The following is a 27988-nucleotide window of genomic DNA, read 5'->3' on the forward strand; positions in this document are numbered from 1 at the left end:
TTGGACCGAGTGGATGTGGAGAGGGTGTTTCCACTCGTGGGAGGGTCTAGGACTGGAGGCCATAGCCTCAGAATTAAATAACGTTCCTTTAAGAAGGAGATGAGGAGGATTTTGTTTCATCAGAGGGTGGTGAATCTATGGAATTCTTTGCCATAGATGCCAAGTCAATTGATATTTTTAAGGCAGAAACAGATAGATGCTTGATTAGTACCAGTGTCAGGGGTTAAGGGGCGAAGGCGGGAGAATGGGTTTAGGAGGGAGAGATAAATCAGCCAAGATTGAATGGTGGAGTAGACTTGATGGGCTGAATGACCTAATTCAACTCCTATCACTTATCATCTGATGAGTAGAACTGAATGGTGTGTATTCATCATGCAGAGGAACACTTGAAGGGGAACCTTCCAAGAAGATGGATGCTTTGGACTCATTATTAGCATCCTGGATAAGGAATCATTTAACAATCATTCATTGTTATGGCGCCATTGTCTTTAATGAAACTGATAGTACTAGGGAGGCTTCAGCGTTATAAATATTCAGAACACATGCATATCTGTAATCAGTGGAACATTTGCATTCAGACATGCTGTTGTACACCCCAGCTCACATTAACTGCCGGTGCAAAATGTCATCACATCTGGTTGTTTAACTTCAACCCGTGAATGTGGAACTGAAGGATAGGAGTATAAAATGGCCATCTCTGCACCAGAAGATTTGTACAAAATGTTCCCATCAAAACTGATGACCGATGGATCAGGTTAAAAGGGGAAAAAAACAGTTATAGCCTTTCTCACACCCAGGAAGTCTTACAAAGCCTCACAGATTAGAATAAGAAACAGCCAGCTATGATTATTGTGCACAAATCTGCTGTCTCGCATTACAGCAGAAACAATGAGTCAGTAACTGTCAGAAATAATCACTTGAAGCAACTAAGCAAGTTCTCCGGTTTCATTTGGGAGCTTTCATTAACGGTTAGACGCTGGTTGACTGCAACTTAGTAATCTTAAGGTTAAACCTACCTTGTGAAGGATTGATTGTGACACTGAAGCACTGGCATCAATAATTATCGTTGCAATTTTGTCATCTCGGATTTCCTTTAGGAGTGGTGTTGAATCCTGATTTTGATCCAACATTTGCACCGACAAGGTGTCCTTGGAAATAAGAAACTGGCGCAATAACTTTTCCAAACTCAAAAGGCCTGCAGAAAAATTGGGGAGTGAGATGACATCTAGAATAAATCAAACTGCAAGGCTGTATCTAAAATATATCAGAATGAAATATCTTTCTGGGATTCTTGGCAGGGAATTTTACTTGGAAGGCTTCAATGAACAAAAAAATCTTCAAACCACATAACTTGGCTTTGGTCAAAACTACTGGAATACAGTTACCTAAAAATTGTCAGAAAGAATTAAAATGATAAGGCAAGAGCATATCAAAGTGAGGAGAAAGCTCGTGTCCTTGACTGCTGTCATCAACCACAACTATCTATACCAATCAGGCTTCCCCCTAACGTGTAGCTACGTTGAATCTTCAAATATCCTTTCTAAATATTTCATGTTTATACCATTTACTGACATGTGGACGAGTGAAAAAGACACATGCGCATTTTTTAGACCTGATGCATTAAATGATGCTCATGCATCAAAGGCATTACCTCATGCAGTGATCTTACTTTAGACTTCAGAGATACCGTGTGGAAACAGGCCCTTCAGCCCACTGAGTCTGCGCCGACCAATGATCGCCTCATACACTACACCATCCTATATACGAGGGACAATTTACAGCAGCCAATTAACCTACAAACATGTACGTTTTTGCAATGTGGGAGAAGACCAGAGCACCCAGAGAAAACCCACGCAGGTCTCTGGCGCTGTAAGGCAGCAACTTTACTGCCGCGCCATTATGCCGCTCTTTCTCAACACAAACACGTATATTATTCTCCCCCCTCCAGCATCACCCTGCCCTGCATTTCCAACTTTCCCCAAGTGCCTGTACCATCTATATGGAACTGTTGCAGTTCCTGGTTCTTTATTGGCTTTGGTCAGATGTACCTTCTCTTTCAGCTTCTCTTTCACAATATTACACTATATTATCCCATCTCATCTTCAGTCTTCCTCTTACCCTTCTCCCCAGTGGTACCATTTTAGAGACTTCCCTTCCCATCTATTCTGATTCCATTTGAACATGCCCATGCCTTATCAAACTTCTCTCTTGTACTTTCTTACCTCAGGCACTCTCCCATTTCCCCCCCAAGGGATGTGGATACCTCCCTTTGTCTTTCCACATATGCATTGGGAGTTCCTGATCTTATGCCATTCAAGTTCTCTTGTCTCGTCTGATTCAGGGGCCATATCTACACTACAACAGTGTTACCTAGGCAGCTTTGCCAATACCACCATGTTGCATAATTTTCTAATGACCAGCTTGCCCACTCTTACATTAAGCAAGGATTCAACTCTCCATCTCATTGAATAAACTGGACGTGCATTTCATTGGATAAACACGAAAAGCTGGAGCAACTCAGCGTGTCAGGCAGCGACTCTGGAGAAAAGGAATAGGTGACGCTTCGGGTCGAGGCACTACTTCAGACTAAGAGTCAGGGAGAGGGAGCCGAGAGATATGAAAAGGTACATGGAACAAATGAATGAAAGATATGTGAGAAGACATATCAAAGGCCAGCAACGATGATAAAGGAAAGGTGGAGCCCACAATTAACGAGCAATACAAACAGTAAACCTCAGCAGGACGACAGTAAAATGAGTACGATGACTAGAGTGGGGAAGGAATGGAGAAAGAGGGGATGCAAGGGTTACTTGAAGTTAGAGAAATCAATAGTCATATTAGACCTGAGATCTCAGGTCCTGGCTATCATTTAGCAATGCGTTTTCTTGTAGGACCCTGCCAAAACACTTATTTAGGATAAGAAATTCTACACCGGTCAAGAGACACTAGTCCTTGTTACCAAGCAAAATGATATATGGTCTGCAAGGGGAAAAGGCAGAAGCAGCACATATAATTCAATGCAGATGAGCATGATGTAATGCACCATAAGTGAACAAAAGAACAAAACAGAAATTGAGGTTATACACACAATAGAAAGGCAATCCAAGGTGCAGGTGAACACATGTTTAAGGTTTCAAATATGCAAATAAGCAATTGAAGCAAATGCAACTTCAGATAATAATGGAAAAGAACAATCTGAGTTTTATATAAATTACACAGTACTAGATGAAGAAATAGCAATAATTTTGAAACAAAACTGTTTAGCCCATTGCATATTTTACAGTTCTCTCTGCAGTTTAAGACTGGGGGAATGGTTTGAGTCTCTGGATGGTGGATAGGGATGAGGTAAAATGGCAAATTTTACATCTCTCAGCTTTACAGACGGAAGTACCACGTGAAGGGACATGGTTGGAGGAGATGAATAGAAAAACGAGGGAATTGTGGAGGTTGCAGTCCCTTTGCAATGTTGAAAGCGAAAGGGAGGAGAAGATGTGTCTAACGCTGGCATCTCACTGCAGGTGGCAGAACCTCTGGGGATGATCTGCAGAGGGTGGTGAGCACACACCTTCCACGCTGCATGTTGCATTTGCTTCTCACAAGATTGTTTTCTCTGTGCTGAAGAAAGCAAGTGCAGATTGAGTAACTGTTCTGTGGTCTCATCCATTCCGTCTACAAAGGTGACCGTGAGCTTCTGGTGCTTTAGAATGGTGAATTCAGATAAATGAAGCAAGAAAGAACTGAAAAAAAATAAAATTAAAATAGGGCTAGGAGATGACCTTGGCAAGTCGTATTAAGGAAAATACTAACGCATTTTATATGTATTTTAGGAGCAAGAGGATAGCTAGGGAAAGGATAGGTCAATTGAAGGGCAAGCATGGGAATTTATGCAATGAGCCAGTGGGTGAGGACCTCAATAAGTATTGTGCATAGGATTTGGTATTTAGCAAGGGACACGGATGATGGTGAGATGAGGGAGGTTTGGTAATATTCCAGGGCAGGTTGATATGTTAAGGAGGGGGAGGTGCTGGGTGTTTTGAATAAAATAAGGTGGATCAGCCTCGAGGACCATATGAGATTTATCTCAGAAAACTGTGGGAGGCAAGGGAGAAGATTGTTGGGGCTTTGACAGAGATATTCATATCCTCTTCAGCCACACACAAGATCCCAGAGGACTGGAAAATAGACAATATTGTTCCTTCTTTCAAGAAGGACACCAGGGACAAACAAATAAATCATAGGCCAGTTAACTTTAGATCCCTGATAGGGAAATTAATGGAGAAAATTCTCAGAGATAGGATGTACTCGCATTTGGAAAAGCAGGGACATGCCAGTGAAGGTCACCATGGGTTTGTGGGAGGCGGGGGAGGGAGGATCATCTCACATATTTGATTTGAGTTTCTTTGAGGAGCGGTGGAAGATGATCGATGAGTGTAGGCGATGGATGTTGTCAGCGTGAACCTGAGTAAAACATTTGATAAGGTCCCTCATGGTCGGCTGCTCAAGAAGATTAAGCCAAATGAGATCCACAGTAAGTTGGATATAAAATTAGCTTGGTCACAGGCGACAAAGGGCAATAGTGAGGGTGTCTTTCTGACTTGATGCCAGTGACCAATGGTTTTCTGAAAAGATAGGTCGGCACGGTGGCACAGCGGTAGAGTTGCTGCTTTACAGTGCTTATAGCTCCTGAGACCCGGGTTCGATCCCGACTCTGGGTGCTGTCTGCAAGGAGTTCGTACGTTCTCCCCGTAACCGCATGGGTTTACTCCGGTTTCCTCCCACACTCCAAAGACGTGCAGGTTTGTAGGTTAATTGACTTGGTATAAATGTAATTTGTCCCTCGTGTGTGTAGGATAGTGTTACCGTGTGGGGATCGCAAGTTGGTGTGGATTTGGTGGGCCGGAGGGCCTGTTTCCATGCTGTATCTCTGGTATTTTTTTCTGGTATCGGTGCTGGGGCCATTGTTGTTTGTAATATTAATGATTTGGATGAAAATGTAGATGGCCTAATAAGTAAGTTTGCAGCCAATATTAAAATTGGTGAGTTGTGGACAGAGAGGAAGGTTGTCAAAGGATACAGTGCGATAAAGATTAATTGTAAATTTGGGCAGAGAAATGGCAGATGCGGTTTAATTTGGACAAGTGTGACAAGATGCATCTTGGCTGGTCAAGAACATGAGGAACGTTTACAGTATATGACAGGACCCTTAGGATCATTGATGTGCAGAGGGATTTGAGGTGCAAATCCACAACTCCCTGAAAGTGGCAACACAAGTGGATCGCGTGGTAATGAGGTCGTATGGAATGATATTCTTCATCATTTGGGGGATTGATTATAAATGTTGGCAAGTCACTTTGCAGCTGTATAAATCTTTATTTAGGCCACAATTTGAGTATTGTGGAGGCTTTGGAGAGGGTACAAGATGGTGCCTGGTTGTGAGTGCAGTAGCTATAAGCAGAGGTTGGATAAACTGGGATCCTTTTCTCTGGAGCATCGGAAGCTGAGGACAACATGATAGAAGTATATAAAAAATATGAGTGGCATAGAAAGAATAGATGCTCAGAGTTTTTATCCCAGGGTAGAAATGTCAAATACCAGAGGGTCTGGGTTATTGTTGTGAGGGAGATAGTTTAAGGAGATTTAAGGCAAGTTTTATTTTTACTTTACACACAGGTGGTAGGTGCCTGAAACAAGCTGCCAGGTGAGATGATAGAAGCAGATACAACAGCAACATTTATGGGGCATTTAGCAGTCATGTGAAAAGGCAGTAATAGTGAGATTTGGGCCCTGCTCAGTAGATGGGATTAGTATAGATTGGAATTTTAGCAGAATAAACATAGCAGGCTAAGGCTTGCTCCTGAGCCGTGCTCTTCTCTGCTCTGTAAATAGGATTGCAAATGTGGTTAGATAGTTCATCCTCGTTGTTATGTTATGTTATTATTGTCCTGCTATGTTGGTGTGTTTCCTTTTAAAAAATACTGTGTGTATTTTGTTTGTTCAAATTATATCCAGATATTGCTCTGTTTCTGGATATTTGACCTTTTCCTCAATATGAGGTCAATGAATCAGAGTGTTGTGTGAATTGATTTATGGATTTTTTGCTTCAATGAAAATGATTACATTATCTACCCGTTGGATTGCACTGAAGTAAAATAAACACAATGCATCTTAATTTGGCCTTTTGCTTCACAATAATGTGCTTGTCAATTGAGGAATGGCTGTACAGTGTAGAGTTGTGAGCATGCCCAGTCTCCAGTAGCTCTGATGTGGCAATAAAGATCACGATTATTGTTTGCAAGCACTAAGTCTACATAAATCCACACTGACATGAAGACTTAACAGTTGCAGCTTACACTGGCGATCAAAACAAAGAAACTTGGGAACAGGTGCTGACAGTCCGAGCATTTTGCATGTGTAAGCCTCACTCAAAATGAAAGTGAATTCAGTATGTAGGATTTCTTGCGTCTGTGTCTTGTGTCTGTGACTGGATCAGTCTACTTTTAACCCAGCAATTGTTGAGGAGACACATGGTTCCATGGTACGTTAATGTCACATGTACCAAGGCACAGTGAAAATCTGTTTTTGTGGACAGTTCAGTAAGAATCTTACTGTACAGAGACACAATCATACCTAAGTACAAGGGGGCAAGATAGCAAATGACACTGAGACAGTACACAAGAGTCGCCAGGTTTCCAGCGCCATCTTGACCCAATATACTCACTTAATCTAATGATACCTAGTCCATTCAAATCACCCAATGTTGAAAATATCTGTTTATCAACAGTATACACTACAGTCTATGGGTCAGGCAGCATCTCAGGAGATGCTGCCTGACCTGCTGAGTCACTCCAGCATTTTGTGAATAAATACCTTCGATTTGTACCAGCATCTGCAGTTATTTTCTTACACAGTCTGTGGGTCCTCACTGTGTTGATATGGCATCAAAGTGGCAATATTTACACCTAACCCCATGCTGGCAGCATGCAGTTTCAGTTCTCCACTGTCCTGGGACAGATTTTGGCAAGTTCGCTGGGGCAACAACAGTATTTTCATACAACGGGATATTTATGAGCCATTGTCAATGTCATCGACAATTAATGATCATTTGGAACAAAACACGCATCCACCACATATCTCGCTCCGCACAAGAATGTGATACAAGATAATTGATATCTTGTACAAGGCAAGAAGCAAAAGAAACAAATGATCAATGTTGCAATGTTGACAAGTTGCTGCAAAATCTGATTTTTTAAAAATCTTGAGTTAGGACTTAGAAAGATGGATCATTGAAGATGCATATCAAAGCAACTTTGAGAGAAAGCACTTGGAAAAAGGTCACAAACTGCCCAAGCTCCTTGGATTAGCAATATCATTGTCACTTTGAGAGAACAGGGCATTTGATATAAAACAGCCATAAGATATTATCAGGCACAGAATTCAGGAATGACGATCGACAAAGCCAAATTGCCAGCAGCAGGGAGATGGAGGGAACTCAAACCAGCGGCAGCTGTCCCCACAAGTGGAACCTCCAATTCAGAGGAAACTCAAGTGGAAAACTCAATTACTTGGCTAATATTTGTTATTCAGGAAATCCATTGCATCAAAACATATCAAAGCATGGAGCTCGTGTGAAACCAGTGCAGAGATCAATAATAAATCTTGTGACCTTAAATACACAGTTTTATTTGCCACATAAACTGAATCATTCAACCACAGGTAGAAGTGTATGTACGTAACAGTTCTAAGAAGATTCCCGACCTGAAACGTCACTTATCCTTTTTCTCCAGAGACCAGCCGAGTTACTCCAGCACTTTATAACAGTTCTGGTTTTGTTTTGATACCCTTGAGTTTTGACACAGTAAGAGCTCTTCACTTTGCAGAGGGCACTTACACCATGCCTTCAAAGGACCCCACTTGTCACAAAGGAGAGGGACCTCAATACCCCAGGCAGTGACATTAAATAATATCAAAGCTGAAAAGAGAGGTGCTATTTAACCACCATGCAAAAAGGGTAAAATAAACGTCATTGAAACAACACCATCTCGTGATAGCATCAATTTCAGATCTCGTGATCAGCAGTTATTGCATTATCACCATGTAGTTATGAATAAAATGTGTAGACATTGCTCACAACAACCAACCAAGGAGTTGTGAAAAGTAAATAGCCGTTAGGCGAAAAGATGTGGGAGCAGAAACAGATTGTTTAGTTGAACACAAAAGTCAAGAGACTGCACTATCAAATCTGAATGAAATGTCACCTATCGTTTTTCTCCAGGGATGCTGCCTGACCAGCCGAGTTACTCCAGCACTTTGTGTCTATATAACAGCTCTAGAATTGTTTTGATACCCTTTCGGGTCTCGACCCCAAACATCACCCATTCCTTCTATCCAGAGATGCTGCCTGTCCCGCTGAGTTACTCCAGCATTTTGTGTCTATCTTCAGTATAAACCAGCATCTGCAGTTCCTTCCTACACAAAACAATATAAATGTTTGTGTTACCCAAAATGGTTAGGGTTAATGTTAGCGATTACATTTCAGATCTATGTTCTGATGAATATTTGCTTGAAATAATCAGTGACTACAATAGATTCGCCATTTAGAATCGATTAGTTCTACATTCACGAAAGCTGCCACACTAACACTTATTCCTATCATTGTGTTGCTTGGTGTTCTGCAAACAGTGGCTGACTGACTATTGTTCAACAGCAATGAACTATGCTTCAAAAATTGTGAAATGACACCTTGCTGGCCTTTCAAAGGTATAGCAAAATGCTGGAGTAACTCAGCGGGTCAGGCAGCACCTCAGGAGAGAAGGAATGGGTGACGTTTCGGGTTGAGATCCTTGCTGGCCTTTGGTCAGTGGTGAAGGGCAGAGCTTCATACGAGTGATGAGGACATTGGTCAATCCAAAGGAAGATCATGGAAGCAAACAAAACCTATCGCTTTTTATGAAATCACAGAGCAACAAAGCATTCGACAACAGGAATACTGCCAACTGCACATCTCTGCACAACCCATGTGCACTGTTCTTCCAGTCAGTTTGCAGAGCACCAAGCAACACAAGGACATAATTAAGTGTTAGGAAGGCAGGCTTTGTGGATGTAGAACTGATCATTGAAGTGTGCACATGTGTTGTGGAAAGATGAGTGATGACAGAGCCCATGAGACAGATGAGACAAATGCCAAAGTGAGCATGACAAATCCAAACAGGGGCATGAAAATGGAAACACACAATTCTGCTCTATGCCAATGCACCAGGGGACCCTGTACCAGTGAAGCAGAATAACCACAGGCAAGCAAGCAACAATGTGACATGACATTTGAAGTAACCCTGATGAAAGGATGCAATGATCACAGCACTGAGGGAGTGGTTCACTAAGAATCACACAAAATGTCTCATTTTTCAGAATACTCAAAACTCCATCCACTGTCAGTGAATCGGAAACGGATAATCTCAAGATCAGAAGAAACTGACTAACTCCGTCTTGAGAAGCAGCTCACCCCCTCACCCCAGTAATCACGAGGAGTTATCCATTTCACAAGTGGAAACCACCCTCACATTTGAGAGATGTTGTGACAAACCAACGTAAAGATTTCAGCACAGTGGCACAGCGGTGGAGTTACTGCCTTATAGCATCAGATGCCGTCGTTTGATCCTGACTACTAGTCTTGTTGGTATGGAGTTTGTACGTTCTTCTTGTGACCACGTGGGGTTTCTCCGGGTGCTCTGGTTTTCTCCCACATCCCAAGTTAGTGCGGGTTTGTAGGTTAATTGGCTTCTGTAAATTACCCCTAATGTTTAAGATGGAACTAGTGCATGGGTGATCGCTGGTCGGCACGAACTCGATGGGCCGAAGGGCTAGTTTCCACTCTGTATCTCTAAATTAAACTCAACTAAGAAAATCAGCAAGTTTCTTTTAATTAGTAGAGTGGAATGGAATCTAATAGAATGGAATACTTTATTGTCACATGTGACAAGGCACAGTGAAATTCTTTGCTTGCATACCCAATGTATGCAAATAGTTGCCACATAAATGGCGCTGACAAAGTTACAAAGTACCCCCACCGGCTCCTCCATTGTTCATTGATCTTCCCCCTCTTTCACGGCGGTCCCCCCCCCCCCCCCCACACCGGGTCCTCCGTTAATGCATTGGAGATGGATATGGTTATATGTTTGTATATTTTCCTTTTTTTTAAAAATATACAGATCTGAATGTCCCCCAGTAACCTGGGTGGAGCATCAAACGGACGGGAGAGAAGACGAGTAGGTAGCCTAGAGGAGAAAACGCACACTGACCAGCTGATGATCTAAACCACCTTGACCATGGAACCCTCTCCGTCATCAAAGCCCAGGATTGATGCGACTAAATTGTTGCCTCAGGGCTGAGAATGTACAATTTATCACCAAAGCAATAGGGTAACATTGACAGTATCCACCCATCATTACTTTCTCTCATCTTAGTCAGTGGAACAAATCACTGCCCTGGCAACCAGCCATCTCAGATAATTTACCTTTGTCCTATCCGCAGGCTTACCAGACTAAAACTCCGAAACATGACACAACTTAGCAGCAGCCCTGCTAATGTAATGAATGATGATGGTGACTCCATCATTCATCGTGGTGCTGCTCAGGTGACCTTCCCATTGCTTCATGTTCAGTGTCAGGTTATTTCCTCTCCCCCCTACCTGGTTACTGAGGGATCCCAGCCCAGATCACCAACCCTCCCTCCCTCCCTCCCTCCCTCTCTCCCGATTCAATGGGATGAAGATTTCTCTTCCGTGGATAATGAAGATTTGACTTTTCCCTCAATAAAAAAAGGTAATCGTCCAAGCTGACATATTTCACAAGTTATTTAATCCGTTTTGATGAAATATCCTCAACTGTTTTATGAGTAGCACAAGCACTAAAGTAGAGGTCAATGACCATGTAGCGTAAATAAATAAAACTAAACAAGCTCCATAAAACCAACATGCATTGGATGACTATTCAATACACCACAGTGCTCAATGGCCCAAGAAGCTTCAAAATCTAATTAAACACCTAACCATTAACTTTGCAAATGATCAAGGCAAGCTTCAACATTGCAGGTGATGGAAGAAATTAGACTCAACCAGAATGCCAGACATGAATTCCAAACCAATGTCATTGTCAGTATCGACTGACAACAAACTGTAAAAGGCGGCTAATAATCAATTAGTAAGACTGAAATGTGAGGAAATATCTATGACCTTTGTAATATTTTGTAATAAAATTATTATGCACGATTGTGGGAGAGTCAATTTATTCAATCAGTGACTGGTTGGCCAAATGAGACGGTGTATGAATGAAACACAGTGCAATGAGAGGGTTCATTGCACTGAACTCTTAAACATTCGTTTCTTTAGAACAATGAAAGGCACAAAGTGCTAGAATAATTTAGTGGGTCAGGCAGCATCTCCAGAGGACATGAGAAGGCAATGAATCGGGTGGGGCCCTTCTTCAGATCGATTGGCGTCAGGGGAAGAAAGCCGGAAGAGAGGTTGAGGCGGAACAAAGCCAGGCAAGTGATAGGTGGGTATCGGTGAGTGGGGTTTGATTTGAAGATGGCTGGTCAAAGGCCAGAGATGAAAGAACTGAAGGCTGTGAGTTAAGTTAAGGAGAGAAAAGGCATGAAATGTAAAACATCTCGGGATGTTTCGGGAGGGATCTCGGTGGAATGTGACGGGGGAAGGGTAAAGGGTAAAGGGAGGGGGGTTGTGGGGGGGAAATGGGTGCAAATCCAGCTAGGGCACAAGGTAGAGAGGGGGGAATCTGGTGGGGGGCAGGAGGAAGGGGGGTGTTTGTTGATTAATTAACTAAAATTGGAGAATTTAAAATTCATACCATTACATGGTAAAGTACAAACTGTTCCTCCAGTTTGCGTGTGGCTTTACTCTGGCAATCGAGGAGGCCCAGGACAGGAAGGTCATTATGGGAATGGGAAGGGGATTTAAAATGGTTAGCAACTGGGATATCCTGCAGGCCTTGATGGACCGAGCGCAGGTGTATGGTGAAGCAGTCGCCTAGTCTATGCTTGGTCTTGCCGAAGTAAAGGTGGGCGGGTTGAGAGCACCGAATGTGGGGGTAAATAATGGGCTAATTGGCTTTCTCCTTTTCTAGCTGTACCTTTGTTGGTGTGTCAGCCACTGACACACTACACACAACGAGACACCAGAGCATTTCCACAAGTTATCTCCTCTTACATAATTTCTGTGATCGATCGTGATTTCTGACCGTCTCAGGACTAAAATGTAGCAGATTGCCCATTTAAACATTCAGTGAAAGGAGCAGTTTTAAAGAGCAATATTTCACCATGCTATTTTTATACATGTCGATTGCCCTTGATAAACTTACATTCAGCTTTGGCACAGATCAGACACGCCATGGTTCTGTTGAAGAAATTCAGGATGCTGGCAATAGCTAGACTGACGTCTGTGTTGGTTGGGTGCAGGTTTAATGAAGTGAACCTCAAATACTGCGATTTAGGAATTTCTTCAGGTGCCACCTTCACGTGAGGGACCTGTATTGAAATAGAAGGAAACTGGTTAGAGACATGTGCTCGGCAGATAGGTAGCTTAGTGATCAACTCCAGAGCTTTGTTCAGTCAATGTTACCTCTTCTCTTGAACATTATGATTATACCACCTAAAAACAACCGAATACTCCCAATTCAATTTTCCTAATGCAAAGCTGGTGTAGTTTTCAACTCACAATGATAGATACAAAAAGCTGGAGTAACTCAGCGGGTCAGGTAGCATCTCCGGAGAATAGGAATAGGTGACATTTCAGGTCGAGACCCTTCTTCAGACTGCCTGAGCCGTTAAGTTACTCCAGCTTTTTGTGTCTATCTTCAGTGTAAACCAGCATCTGCAGTTCCTTCCTACATTAGTTTTCAACCCACTTTCCCTTTTGATTTTTGCATTGAAATTATACATTCTGTTGAAGCATCTTCCGAGTAAAATAAGACGTTTTAAATCCCAGGTGTCTGGTGAAGGTAGGGACGATGTCAGTGAGCTAGTTACTCATTCCAACCCCCTGCATCATTTCTGACTGAAATCTATTGGGTTCAGTGGACTAACGAGGCAGAATTTTTAAAGTCCACATTCCGTGATGTCGAGGTGACTCGTTCTGCCTTTTAACGTTGATCCAAGTGGATGAGCAACTGTGGCTTAAGGAGAAGAGACTCCACAAAGCACAGAGAGTGAGAATGCACAGAATCTGCAAAGGATAACATAATGGGTAAGAAAGTGGCAGATGCAGTACAAGGTGAAATGTGGGATTTTGCTATGTACTTAAAAAAAAATCCATTTAAAATGGTTAGAACAAGAAAATATTCATACCATTTTTATTCATGAGAGTACAAATTCGGATGCAACAATTGGAAAGGCTTTATTACAGAGAGCTTAGAGTACAAATCAAGATGAACTTTGTTGTGATTGCAGAGGTCATGTAGTATCTTCTGATTTGAGGACCATGTGTGGTTTTGGACTCCATATTGAAAGGTCGTTATACATGCCCAGACTCTCTATATTGATACCTGTGATGAATGAGTTGTTCCACAAGGAGAGTTTAAGAGATTTTGAGGAAGACTGGATCATGAGAGTTTATGAAATACGTAACAGGTGACCTGATTGAAGAAGACATGGCACTGTGAGAGACTGGCATGATAAATGTTGAGGGCAGAGAGATTGGAGAAAGGGTGAAAACCCGAGAAGAAGGGGTGTTAGTGGTGGCCAGGACGAGCCTTGGGACTTTGGAGGAGTTGGTGGGCAGATTAGTGAGGCTGGGTCCTGAGGGCATTGACAGAGAGAGGGTGGGGTGATGATGGAACATTGTGGGGGAAGGGTGCTGGTTAATGATGACCAAGGGTGAAAAGTTAAAGAGATGTAGCTGAGGGTGTAGCACTCCCAACAACAGCCCATGCAAGGCCTGAGGCCCAAACACTAGCACAGTGACGCAGCGAGAGGAACCGCTGCCTCACAGTGCCAGAGACCAAGGTACGATCTTGCCGCTAGTTGTGTCTGTGTGGACTCTGCATATTCTTCATGTGAACGCTGGACACTTCAATTACTTCCACGTCTGAAGATATTCACGTCAGTGGGTTAATTGGTCTTTGTTAATTTTCTATAGTATGTAGGCAAGTTACAGAGGGGAATTGATGGGAATGTGGGGTGAATTAAATGCACTGGAGTATGTTTAGTGTAAATATATAAGCGATTGATGATCAATGTGGACCCAGTGGGCCGAAGGACCCGTTTCCATCTTGGATCTCTTTCTGGCTCTTTAAATCCTCAATTTCTTATTTAAAAGCTGCTTCCATGTTCTAAGCCTGAGCCTCAGGTACAGCTGAATTTGGTACGTGGAGTCAAACCTCCAGGTTGTGTGTAGCTTGCTGCCACTGCATGCCTGGCTGGCCCTGTGCTCGAGCTAATAATGTGCAAGGAAACGTCACTGGTAAGCCCTCTGCTCTGACCTGAAAATGACCATTTAAGCTCAAAATCTTAGGTCCTCTGCACTGTACACGTGCACGTTTTGATATTGAGACAAATGGTTCCTTTTGGGTAAAGGTGTCAAAGGACATAGAACACCAGCAAGTAAATAGAGTTGAGGCATCGATCAATTAGGATCTCAATGAACGCTGGAAGTAAAGTGATGGGCTAGCCGGCCTCTTCAATGAGGACTTATCCTGGCATCATGTTTATTATAAATAGCAATATTACCTCCTTCTCGCTGCAGATGTGGCTGATGATAGAGGCAGATGCTGGACTTGAGGAAGGTCCCAGGATTGCCACAACCCCCTTGGGGAGGATCTGGCATGCTGCAGAAAAGAGATAAATGTCAGTCTTACAGGTAGTTGTGTGAAGGAAGGAACTCCAGTCTGAAGAAGGGTCGCGACCCGAAACGTCACCCATTCCTTCTCTATAGAGATGCTGCCTGTCCTGCTGAGTTACTCCAGCATTTTGTGTCTACCAAGGAACTGCAGATGCTGGTTTACACTGAAGATAGACACAAACTGTTGGAGTTATTCCAGCATTTAGTGTCTATTTTCATACGTAGTTATGTTACTGGTTGAGTGCAAACCTTGCCAGGATGGACAGCTGCTGAACAGTGGCCGATTTGACACACTTAGCAAGGAATGGTAGATTACAACATTTTAAATTCAAGATACAATCGCAATATAAAAACAATTGGTTTCATGTATCAAATCAATTAAAAATAATCTTACATTTCTAAGTATATTTCATGAAGTTTGCACTCACTGTGATTTCCATTTTATTTCCAAACTTCCCCAAGTGAGGAATGCTGGAAGCAAACTATATATCCCTTATGGGATGCAGGTATTTCTGGCTGTGCCTACATTTATAGTCTATTTCTAACAGCAAGACCATTTCACAGCCCAGTTCGTGGAATCACAGTGGGTGTTGGCTCATTTGTCAGAGTGTCGAATGCAGAAGTAGGGACGTTATGCTCCAACTTTATAAATCATCGGTCAGACCTCAGCTGGAGGACTGCAAGCAGTCCTGGTCACCAGGCTACAGGAAGGCAGTGATCGCACTGGAGATGTGACAGAGAAGCTTCATCGCGATAATGCATGGGCTGGAGTAGTTCAGATGAGAAGAAACTGGAGAAGCTAGGTCTGTTCTCCTTGGAGTGGAGGAGGTTGAGAGAAGGCCCTGATTAAGTATACACAATTATAAGGTGTACAGATAGGTGGACTGCAGGAGACCTTTCCCCCTCTCAAATGTAGATAAATCTGGAGGACACAGATTTAGGTGAAGGAGGAAGAGGGGATATGAAGGGCCGCTTCGTTACTTGGAGGACAGTAAGGATATGAAATGCATGGCCTGGGGGAGTAGTTTGAAGCTGGGTCACTGACAGGATTTAATGTGTCTGAATGAACACTTAAATTGCTGAGGCATAGAAGGTTATGGACCGAGTGCTGAAAGGTGGGATTAATATGGAAGGATGTCTAATGGTTGGAGGTTGGCATGGGTGAGCTGGACACCACACGACGTTGATACCCCATGACAGAAGGGGGAGGAGTTGTACAGTTTGATAGCGACAGGGATAAAGGATCACCTGTGGTGTTCTGGGCCATTGAGGGCTCCATCATTAAGGGCCATTGCTGAGGATCTGGAATCCATGACGGGCCAGAATGGAAAGATGCCCTTCCCTAAAGGATACTAGTGCACTCGGTCTCTTTTCATTGCAAGACTAGCAGCCTCATTGTCATTGCACTGAAATTAACTTTTAAATTCCAGATTATTCAATGTCTTTCCTCAGATCACTCGTGAGATCCTGTGCACTGCTGGTCCAGCAACTTCAGCATTATATTAACATATCCGTGGTGAATGTACATCACAGCACCAATAATTCCGAGCTGTGTAGGGATTAGAAGGAGGAATAACGAACGTGCGCAGTGCCTGGTTTTAAAGGAAGGCGCTTGTGACTAATCATCGTGGCCTAGGAGATCAATTCAGGAGTTCTTCAGTAAAATGCCATCTTCAGCTCCTTCAACAAAGATCTCTCCTCCATCACCAGGTGAGGAATGCGGTTGCTTACTAATGACACTGTGGTGATTGGTTCTATTTGCATCACTTCCAAGAGTGAAATAGAATACCCACCTTACAAACAAGACCGAGGTCACCATCAGACTTGGGGCAATGTTGGGATGGCAAATCATGTGTTATTTAATTGTGGGGGCTGTCAACATTTCCTCTGTGTTTTCTTTGGATCGGGTTACTGGCCAGGCTATATGACGAGGTCTAAAGGATGTATCCAATTCCCCGTTCATTAATCATCTCAGGAGTCAGGCATACCGGGCAATTGATGAGATCAGGACTCGGTTTTATCTGAATGGTATTGAAAGTAAAGCATTCCAAAACATCTACATTGCTAAGCATTAGTGGCGCAGCGGTAGAGTTGTTGCCTTACAGCACCACATATCCGGGTTCGATCCTGTCTACGGGTGCTTGTCTATACGGAGTTTGAACGTTCTCCCTGTGCCCTGCGTGGGTTTTTCCAGTTTCCTCCCACAATCCAAAGATGTACAGGTTTGCAGGCTAATTGGCTTGGCATAATTGTAAATTGCCCCTTGTGTGTGTAGGACAGCGTTAATGTGCGGGGATCGCTGGTTGGCGCGGACTCGGCGGGGCCTTTTTCCGCAACAAATCTTGCACAGGCAACAAGACTGCCTTTGCCAGTCGCTCGGTTGAGTTAATATTTCATGGCGTGGAAAGATTAATGCCAGCAGTCACGGTCACATCTTTAGCTTTCCTCATTGGTGACATCATTTGACTTTTTGAAGGAGTTGAAGTTTGCTCAATAACATCTCCTGTGTGGGCTGCACTAATGGAGACTTAACACAGTGCCACGTCCAATTACATCATCAAATCGCACATCAGCCCAACGACCGTTCAACAGCCTCATCATACGCAGGCTGACACCCATAATGTTTATGCTAAAAGTGTTGTCAATTTGGTTTAATTAACAATTAAATTATTTTAGGTTTCATGCAGTCATATAATATTTTTATAACTTTCATGAAATTAAATTCTGTTCAGTACTAATTATAATTAACACCTTGCAGGCAGAAAGAATATTTCAGCGGTTATAAACCTATAACTAGAGCATAACAATGTAAAATTTGTACGTTTATCTATTTATGTGGGCGTCATGTCTCATAGGCAGCAAATAAAGAAATAAATCTGCTTCTCCATATTCAACAAACAAGGATTTGCCTTTGGTGCATGCTTTTGTTCCCATTTGTTCCATTTAATAGATGCAACCTGGTTCGACAAGAAGGTTGTGTTGGATCACATGGCTAGGTTTTACCATCCTGATCACACTAAGAAGCTTTGCCCCTCAATATTCTATCCCCTAAATATCCAAGTTTTTCTCAGGGAAGGGATGTCAAAAACGAGAGGGCAGGGGTTTCAGATGAGAGGGGAAAAGATTGAAAAGGCACATGAGCGGCAGTTTCTTCACATATAGGCAGGGCCGTCTTAACGCATGGGCCTGATGGGCACTTGCCCGGGGCCCCACGAGCATAGGGGCCCCATGCTGATCTGTGTATGTTAAGTGACTTGCAATAAATAAATACTACTTTAAAAATGTAGGTTCAATAAGTGCTTTTTTCGCAACATTTTCCATCCCTAAGTGCTTCTCACAGCGATCTGTAAGTGCTTTTCGCAACAATGTAGCACCCTAAGTCCATCGCTAAGTGCTTTTCGGTAAGTGCTTTTCGCCGGCACGACAGGGGGGGGGGGCTGGTAGGGAAAGGGGAGAGTAACGGTGGGGGCGACGGGGAGGGTGGGAGGAGGAGGGGCCCCAGTACACTGCTTTGCCCGGGGCCCATAATGCTGTAAAGACGGCCCTGCATATAGGGTGGTGGATATATGGAATGAGCTGCTAGAGAGGAAGTGTTGAGGTAGGTACAATAACACAGAGAGTTAGACAGAGCTCTAGGGGCTAGTGGAATCAAGGGATATGGGGAGAAGGCAGACACAGGTTACTGATTGTTGATGATCAGCCATGATCGTAATGAATGGCAGTGATGGCTCGAAGGGCCAAATGGCCTCCTCCTGCACCTATTTTCTATGTTTCTATGTAACAATATTTAAAAGACATTTGGATAGATGGGAGATTAAAATATGTGTATCTAATAAAGCAGGCAAATCATCATGTTCCACACTCAGCCCAACCCCGTCTTTCTGCTGAGGTGAGAGGAGATCAGATCAGTTCGGGTACCTACTGGTATCTGTCGTTTCATATTCGCTGTCCCGTAGCAGTTCAAACAGGTCAACCTCCAGCCTTGCCTTTTCAGATGGATCCACCATGTTGTTGATATGGGTTTTTGCAAGACTAATGGCGAGTCTTTCTCCTCGGCTGCACTCCATCGGATCGTCCAAAATTGCAGCTGGAAACACACAAATTTCACAAACTGATCTCAGTGACCCTCCTCTCATCATAGGAAGCACAAAGCATAAAGGAACCGAGCTAATGTGGAGCTAATAGAGTTCAAGCATAGCTTAGCCTAAATTATTTGAATGGGGGATAAGGTTAAATGACTAAATGGCTTCCACAAAAGGAAGATGGGATGGAAGAAGATTGGAGAAGATGGCCCTCCTGTTTCAGCAGCCAAGTAGCACACACCAGCATAGTCAAGGTTATGGGAGAATGTAAACGTTCTGACCACATCAAAGTGCTATCCCAGGAAATGGGACACACATCAAGCTGAGAAAAGGTGATCTTCTTGGCCCAAAACACCATGCCATTATAATACTATGGATGGTTTTCTTTCAAAAGCCTACTAAACCAAGAAGGAAAATGCACTCAGTCTTTTTCTCAGGAAAGTTGAATTGAAAACTCGAGGGCATAGGTTTTAGGTTAGAGAGGAAAGATTTAAAAGGGACTTGAGGGGCAGTTTCTTCACACAGAGTGTGGTGGGTATATAGAACGAGCTGACAGAGAAAGTGGGTGAGGTGGGTACAATAACAACATTTAAAAGACGGTGGACAGTACATAGATAGGAAAACAAGGGAATAAAGGACTATCTTAGCTGGGCACCTTGGTTTGATGGCAAATGTGGCTGAAGAGCTTGTTTCTGTGCTGTATAACTCTAGGACTCTACATCTTCTTGTTGATGGCTATGGTCCTACAAACATTCACACTAGGGTGGGCTTTTAATCCGTGTGGAGAATTTTGAATGGTGACTCGGGAGACCTGCCTAATGGCAGCTAGAGATGAATGTGAGGGTCCCTGCTCCGTCCCTGGGAGAGGTTGAGGAAAGCCAAGGCTATCTGGTGAGGAAGAGAGGGGAAGCATTAGATAAGAAAAAAAAATCTGAAAGTGCATGTGACAAAGAGAGAGATTAAGTCACTGAGAGTGGTAGGAAAAGAGTTTGACAGAGAAATAGATTGAAAGATTAAAAAAAGAAAGCTTGGTTGGTGAATAAAGAAAAAAATCTGGAGAAGGAGGTAACAGACAAAGAGCGAGGCTGTGATTAAACTGTCTTCTTACTGATTCCCCCCTATCACACCCATGCTCCCGTGGCTCCCAATCAATACAGGTATTAAAGTTCTCAACCTCAAATTTAAATCCCTTCACTATACCTCCCCCTATCTTTGCAGCCTCTTCCAGATTTTACTTTAGACTTTACTTTAGGCATACAACGTGGAAACAGGCCTTTCGGCCCACCGAGTCCGTGCCGTACACTGGCACTATCCTACATACTAGGGACAATTTACAATTTTTTACCAAAGCCAATTAGCCTACAAATTTGTACGTCTGTGGAGTGTGAGAGGAAACCAGAGCACCTGAAGGAAACCAACGTGGTCACAGGGAGAAGGTACAAACTCCGTATAGACAGCACCCAGAGTCAGGATCGAACCTGAGTCTCTGGCGCTGTAGGGCAGCAATTCTACCGCTGCACCACCATGCCACCCCAGTCCTACAACACGTGAAGATCAATGAATGCCTCCAATTCTAAGTTCTGTAAAGAACATACTTCTTTATTTGCTCCATCATTGGCATTAGTTCCTTTATCCAACCAGTCTAGAATTCCTTTCCCAGACCTATCTGCCTTTCTATCGTTTTTTTCTATCGTTGCTCCTTAAAATCGAGCTGCTTTTCATTATTGTGTTAATGACTTTGACGTTATTTCCTTCGATGATGAGGGTAGGGGGTCAGTCGAGATTTGTACTCTAAAATACATTAGATGTGACATTGAAGGGATATCATCGTAATGATTCCAAGAATAAAAGGGTTAATTTATGGGAAGAGATACTGTAGACTACCTTTGCATTCCCTTGCATACTAAAACGTAAAGTGATAATTCTTTAGCAACATTAAAGTAACTGATAAATCAATACGGAAAGAGACAGTGTATCCTGGAGGCAACTATAAAAGTATGGCATGAATGTTCAAGGGCCATGTCAGGAACAATTCTGTGGTGTAATGGCAACATAGAACTTCCTCTTCATATATCTGGAAGACTATTCATCATTTTAATATAGGACTATTAGATATTTGTCAGACAGAGATAGTATGAAGCAATGTACCAAAGGCAGGTGTTGGAGGCAAGATACAGACCGCTGTTATCTAACTGGATGTTAGAACAGGCTTCATGGGCTAATCCTATTCCAACTTGCCACTGAAATAGAATTAAGTTCCACAGGACAGTAGAAAAAATGAAAAGGGAAGGTTTTCTTCTCATACTACAGACTACAGTGCAAATATTAATCACAGATAGACTACAGTGCAAGGCTGCAAAGATGTAGCGGGGGAAGAGTGACGAGATGGAAGGCTGGAGGATTACAGAAGGGATCCTTAGAAGGGATCCTTAGGAGCAAAGAGGTCCTTCTACAGTTGTACCGGGCCCTGGTGAGACCGCACCTGGAGTACTGTGTGCAGTTTTGGTCTCCAAATTTGAGGAAGGATATTCTTGCTATGGAGGGCGTGCAGCGTAGGTTCACTAGGTTAATTCCCGGAATGGCGGGACTGTCGTATGTTGAAAGGCTGGAGCGATTGGGCTTGTATACACTGGAATTTAGAAGGATGAGGGGGGATCTTATTGAAACATATAAGATAATTAGGGGATTGGACACATTAGAGGCAGATAACATGTTCCCAATGTTGGGGGAGTCCAGAACAAGGGGCCACAGTTTGAGAATAAGGGGTAGGCCATTTAGAACGGAGATGAGGAAGAACTTTTTCAGTCAGAGGGTGGTGAAGGTGTGGAATTCTCTGCCTCAGAAGGCAGTGGAGGCCAGTTCGTTGGATGCTTTCAAGAGAGAGCTGGATAGAGCTCTTAAGGATAGCGGTGTGAGGGGGTATGGGGAGAAGGCAGGAACGGGGTACTGATTGAGAGTGATCAGCCATGATCGCATTGAATGGCGGTGCTGGCTCGAAGGGCTGAATGGCCTACTCCTGCACCTATTGTCTATTGTCTATTGTCTATTGTCAATGCTCCCTAAAAGCAAGATCCCAAAAAAGTAGGCCAAAGCAAATCCCACCACCCACATTAAGTCGACAGAACTGAGTCATTTTACAGTACATCCACTAACTTCCTGGGTGTTCTTGCTGAAGAATTGATATAACCTGGTGTTATTTCTGGATCAGTGGGTGGGCTTCAAGGTTTATTAGCCCTCCTCTTCCCAGAGTTAAGATCAACACAGTGACAGGACAGAAACTGCACAACACATGCAAGATCTGGGCCATTCGATGCACTTTCCACTTGTGACTTTCCAAAAACCTGGGACAATTAATATTTACTTCCATAGAGCTCCAAATGAAGAAGGATTGTTAGGGTTAGAGATGAGACCTACCCATTTGGACTGTATTTGTGAATTCAGAACTTTTCCTTAAAGATAAAAACATCAGCAATATCAAGAGGTGCAGCATTTTCTGTCCTTCCTCATGGAGATTGTTACTTGATCTGGCCGGACGGATCCCAGCCACCTGGAACAGAGAAGAAATGAAGCTTTGAAGGAAATAACACAAACAATCTTTCCTAGTTCACTTCCCTATTTGCCTTTGGCTGAAGATGAAGACTGGTGGTATTTGCTCCCGGTTTATATTTGCCACGTGTACCATGCATCATGTTTCAGAGGTACTGGCTTTACTATTATGCCATCTCAGAACTGGCAAAATGACCCCTGGAACTTTACAGAACAGCATAATCTGTTCCTTGTTTTTTTTATTTACCTTAACAGGTCCAGCAATAACAGGAGGAATCTCAAAGAAATATTGGGCCAATGTCCAATTTGATTTTTAAAAATAATTTGAGCAACAGGGAATGACAGACACAAAAAGCTGGAGTAACTCAGCGGATCAGGCAGCATCTCTGGAGAAAAGGAATAGGTGACGTTTCGGGTCGAGACCCTGCTTCAGACTGAGAGTCAGCCCTGACTCTCAGTTTGAAGAAGGGTCTCGACCCAAAACGTTACCTGTTCCATGTTCTCCAGAGATGCTGCCTGATCCGCTGAGTTACTCCAGCTTTATGTGTCTATCTTCGGTTTAAACCAGCATCTGCAGTTCCTTCCTTTACAATTACCTAAAAGTGTAATGTTTTAATATAAATTGCATTAACAGGAGGTATTGGGGGCATGGGGGTGGAGTCACAGAAGGTCACTAAGACATATCACACAGAAGCAGGCTCTTGAGCCCACATCCATACCAACCATCAACAATCCATGTACACCAAATCTACACAAATCCCTTTTTTATTCTCCCTAACATTCTCATCATCCACTCACCGATAGACTGGACGCAACCTACAGTGGCCTATTAAGCTACCAAAATGGATGATACTTCAGGTCAGGACACTTTTTCAGTGTGAAATGGTATCTGTCCGTTTCCCTTCACACTGATCTGCTGAATTCCTCCAGTAGTTTGTTTATTATTCAATCTTGCTTGTTTTCTCACCTTCTCAGTTTTGATGAAGTGTTATAGATTTTGTTTTCCTGCCTACAAGTAGACAGGATAACGGGCTGACATTAAATATATCTTCATTTCTTAACGCTCAGCCTTAAAGATCAAGGGACCTGAACATTGTGTTGGCTGAGAATATACTCTTGGTAAAAATAGACACAAGGAACTGCAGATTCAGGAATCTTGCATCAAACACAAACTGCTGGAGTAACTTGGCGGGTCACGCAGCAAGTTTGGAGGACATGGATAGGCAACGTTTCTGGTCGTGAGCCTTCCGCAGTCTGAAAAGGGGGCCTGAACCGAAATGGTGCACATCAATGTGCTCGAGAGATGCTGCCTGACCCACTGAGTTACTCCTGCACTTTGTGTTCTACTCTTGGTAAAAGCGTTTAATTGATTCGGTTGACAAGATGGCTGTAAATCCATGAATGGTGAAGGTGTTGAAATCTCCACCGTATACTTCTGTAAAAGATAGGAAGAATGTGAAAAGAGGCAGCTGGTAAGTCAATAGACAATAGGTGCAGGAGGAGGCCATTCGGCCCTTCGAGCCAGCACTGCCATTCAATGTGATCATGGCTGATCATTCTCAATCAGTACCCCGTTCCTGCCTTCTCCCCATACCCCCTGACTCCGCTATCCTTAAGAGCTCTATCTAGCTCTCTCTTGAATGCATTTAGAGAATTGGCCTCCACTGCCTTCTGAGGCAGAGAATTACACAGATTCACAACTCTCTGACTGAAAAAGTTTTTCCTCATCTCAGTTCTAAATGGCCTATCCCTTATTCTTAAACTGTGGCCCCTTGTTCCGGACTCCCCCAACATTGGGAACATGTTTCCTGCCTCTAACTTGTCCAACCCCTTAATAATCTTATACGTTTCGATAAGATCTCCTCTCATCCTTCTAAATTCCAGTGTATACAAGCCTAGTCACTCCAGTCTTTCAACATATGCCAGTCCCGCCATTCCGGGAATTAACCTAGTAAACCTACGCTGCACGCCCTCAATAGAAAGAATATCCTTCCTCAAATTTGGAGACCAAAACTGCACACAGTACTCCAGGTGCGGTCTCACCAGCGCCCGGTACTATCCCCCTGTCAGAGAGTTGTGATATTGAAACGCCATCCTGAAGTGGAAGCTACAGACAGGGGATCTAAGTGTGAAAGCAATTCGCGGAGGACAAAGTGAGTGACAAAGTCCTTTTGTGGAGATTGTGTGAAAAGTACGAGGTGTTTACCCAAAAAAAGACACAAAGTGCTGGAGCAACTCAGCGGGTCAGGTAGTATCTTTGGAGAACATGGATAGATACTGTTTCAGGTTGGGACCCTTCGACAGACGAATGGGTGATGTTTCAGGTTGGGGCCCCTCGACTGATGGGTGATGTTTCAGGACGGACCCCTTCTGTTTACCCAGCTCTTTGTACGTTGAAGAAGAGTCCCGACCCACGGCATCACCTGTCCATGTTCTCCAGAGATGCTGCCTGGCCCGCCGAGTTACTCCAGCACTTTATGTCCTTCTTTGTACATGGACCTGCCGACTGAAAAGTTACGTGGTGACAAAATTCACCCAGGATCGTGTTTCACATCTATAAAAATACATAAAATGCAGCAGTTATTCAAAATCTGAATTAAAATCAAAGAAAGTGCTGGAAATAACTAGCAGCTCAGGGCAACATCTGTGGAGAAAAAGAAAATGTGACAATGATTCACTGAAGTTTTTGTTGTCACTGGCTGACACCTTGGAAACCTGATGGGAGTACCAGCTACCAAAAGCAAGCAACTGAAAAGTTATTGCCATCTGTTGCCAGTGCAGTTGTCTCTAGATCATGAAAGATTGAGACGGACGACATTTGTCCAGAGTCTCAATGGGGTAATGAGGTGGGGCAGTGTTGGTACCGTTCATACCTCCATAGCAACTCACCCTCTTGGGCCCGGGCCTCCGGGAAAGAGGTGGATGGGATGGAGGGAGTGGAGTAATCAACAGGAGAATGGACGATTGCACCGAGCAGTGGCTGGGAAGAATGCTTTGGGTCAGGAGGTGTCCTGTTAAAGGGGAGTTTAGTTTAGAGATAGACAATAGACAATAGGTGCAGGAGGAGGCCATTCGGCCCTTCGAGCCATTCAATGTAATCATGGCTGATCATTCTCAATCAGTACCCCGTTCCTGCCTTCTCCCCATACCCCCTGACTCCGCTATCCTTAAGAGCTCTATCTAGCTCTCTCTTGAATGCATTCAGAGAATTGGCCTCCATACAGCATGGAAACAAGTCCTTTTGCCCACCGATTCCACGCTGACTGATTACCCATTCACATTAATTCTATGTTCAACTTCAGAGATACAGTGCGGAAACATAGAAAATAGGTGCAAGAGTAGGCCATTCGGCCCTTCGAGACAGCACCGCCATTCAATATGATCATGGCTAATCATCCAAAATCAGTACCCCGTTCCTGCTTTTTTCCCCATATCACTTGATTCCGTTAGCCCTAAGAGTTATATCCAACTCTCTTTTGAATACATCCAGTGAATTGGCCTCCACTGCCTTTTGTGGCAGAGAATTGCACAGATTCACAAATCTACGGGTGAAAAACATTTTCCTCATCTCAGTCCTAAATGGCCTACCGCTTATTCTTAAGAATTAAGAATGAACGATGGCACTGAGCAGTAGCTGGGAGGCGTGCTTTGGGGTCAGGAGGTATCCTGTTAAAGGGGACTTTAGTTGAGCGATACAGCATGGAAACAGGTCAATCGGCCCACCGAGTCCATGCTGTCACTGATCAGCCATTCACATCAGTTCTATGTTATCCCACTTTGTCATTCACTCCCTACACACTGGGGGGAATTTTACAGCGGTCAATTATCCTACACACCCACACGTCTCTGTGATGTGGGAAGAAAATGGAGCACCTGGAGGAAGCCCATGCTGTCACAGGGAGAATGTGCAGACTGTGCAGACAGCGCCTGGAGTCAGGATCGAACCTGGGTCTCTGGCGCTGTGAGGCAGCCACTCTACCTGCTGCATCACTGTGCCGCCTGAGTTGCATAGGGAATGGTCATCCCTTTGATGTCTTATATCCCTTTGATGTCCGACAATGCGAAACTCATCTCAGTACTTGCTTCAATCTAATTTCACACAGGGGCCCAATTTATGCATTCAACCTATCTTCCAGGAAGATTGGTCTGATATAATATGCCAGATATCCTGGTCATGTCACAAGGTTACACCCTAAGAGAAGCTGACTGCACCATTAAAGGCTGTGCTGCCTGCACATTGCATTGGTCTCCGCCATCCATGCCCATCTGTCTCTGTACCTTTTATGAATAATTTTGTGGGCGAGTCGACATCTGGAAAAAGTAATGTTTGCACTGACCTTTCAAACAGCGTTCATTCTAGCCTCAAATTATTTCGAATTGATTTTAAACGTAGAAACAAAATATTACTCGTTTAGAAATACAAAGCAGAGCCCTTGGGCTGCCAAAACTAACAGAGATGGTGGTCTTCAACCAGAACCAGCTTTGGAAACACTGCCCTTCATATTCACTTCCAGCTTGCTGGTTCTCTCTCTCTCTCTCTCTCTCTCTCTCTCTCTCTGCGCAGCTACAGTGTGTGTAAAGACAAGGCTATGACTAATTTCCACAGCAAATCTCTTTGATGGCATCATATTGAACACCTTCTGAAGAAATGCAACATCCATTGCAATCCCCTTGCCGACACAGCTTTACTTTAAAAAAAATGCAATTAAGTAACTCACGCATGAACCATCTCTGTAAATCCATGATGGCTGTTCAGAGTTAACCCTTTGCATTCCTGGTGGAGAACAGTGCTAGAGTTTGACTGTTGGGTATATCTACCAAAGATTTGTTCTGGCTTTCACTCATCTTAAATCTGCAGTAAAATTAAGAAACTTATAGAAATATGTAAAACTCCAGCGGTAGCCTGCAGAGAGGAGCAAAAAAAACAAAAACTGGAGCAGTCTAATTGCAGATTTGTCATTAAATTTCAAAAATCATATGCAGCTTCTATCACTTTCTCCACTGAAAGCGTAATGTGACTGAGCAATCTGCTTTGTTCGGGCCCAAGGTAGATCAGGAGCAGCAAGGGGCCAAACTCTCATGTGTTTTTGTGGGTGACAAAATCATCTTCTTGCCTGTCGTGATCGCAGAAGCATTGGAACCAGCCCCATCAGCCCGCCGAGTCCATGCCGACTGTCGATTTCCCATTCACGCTAGTTCGATGTTATATCATATCATATCATATATATACAGCCGGAAACAGGCCTTTTCGGCCCACCAAGTCCATGCCGCCCAGTGATCCCCGTACATTAACACTATCCTACACACACTAGGGACAATTTTTACGTTTACCCAGCCAATTAACCTACATACCTGTACGTCTTTGGAGTGTGGGAGGAAACCGAAGATCTCGGAGAAAACCCACGCAGGTCACGGGGAGAACGTACAAACTCCTTACAGTGCAGCGCCCGTAGTCAGGATCGAACCTGAGTCTCCGGCGCTGCATTCGCTGTAAAGCAGCAACTCTACCGCT

At 43.6% G+C, this 27988-nt stretch overlaps 1 protein-coding gene across 6 annotated transcripts in view; it reads right to left on the minus strand.

Annotated features, from left to right (window-relative positions):
- LOC144608761 (glutamate receptor ionotropic, kainate 4-like) overlaps window positions 1-27988 on the minus strand; it is a 97003-nt gene that overhangs the window by 60221 nt on the left and 8794 nt on the right. For all 6 annotated transcript variants that reach the window (XM_078426834.1, XM_078426836.1, XM_078426835.1 and 3 more), the window contains exons 2-6: window positions 22345-22477; window positions 18771-18935; window positions 14737-14834; window positions 12372-12537; window positions 1017-1195 (exon numbers count right to left, since the gene is read on the minus strand). In XM_078426834.1, coding sequence (XP_078282960.1) covers window positions 1017-1195; window positions 12372-12537; window positions 14737-14834; window positions 18771-18935; window positions 22345-22420 — 684 coding nt within the window. In that variant the 5' untranslated portion in view covers window positions 22421-22477. The remainder of the gene's footprint in view (window positions 1-1016; window positions 1196-12371; window positions 12538-14736; window positions 14835-18770; window positions 18936-22344; window positions 22478-27988) is intronic.

Source organism: Rhinoraja longicauda, chromosome 32, assembly GCF_053455715.1.
Source record: "Rhinoraja longicauda isolate Sanriku21f chromosome 32, sRhiLon1.1, whole genome shotgun sequence".
Lineage (NCBI taxonomy): Eukaryota > Metazoa > Chordata > Chondrichthyes > Rajiformes > Arhynchobatidae > Rhinoraja > Rhinoraja longicauda.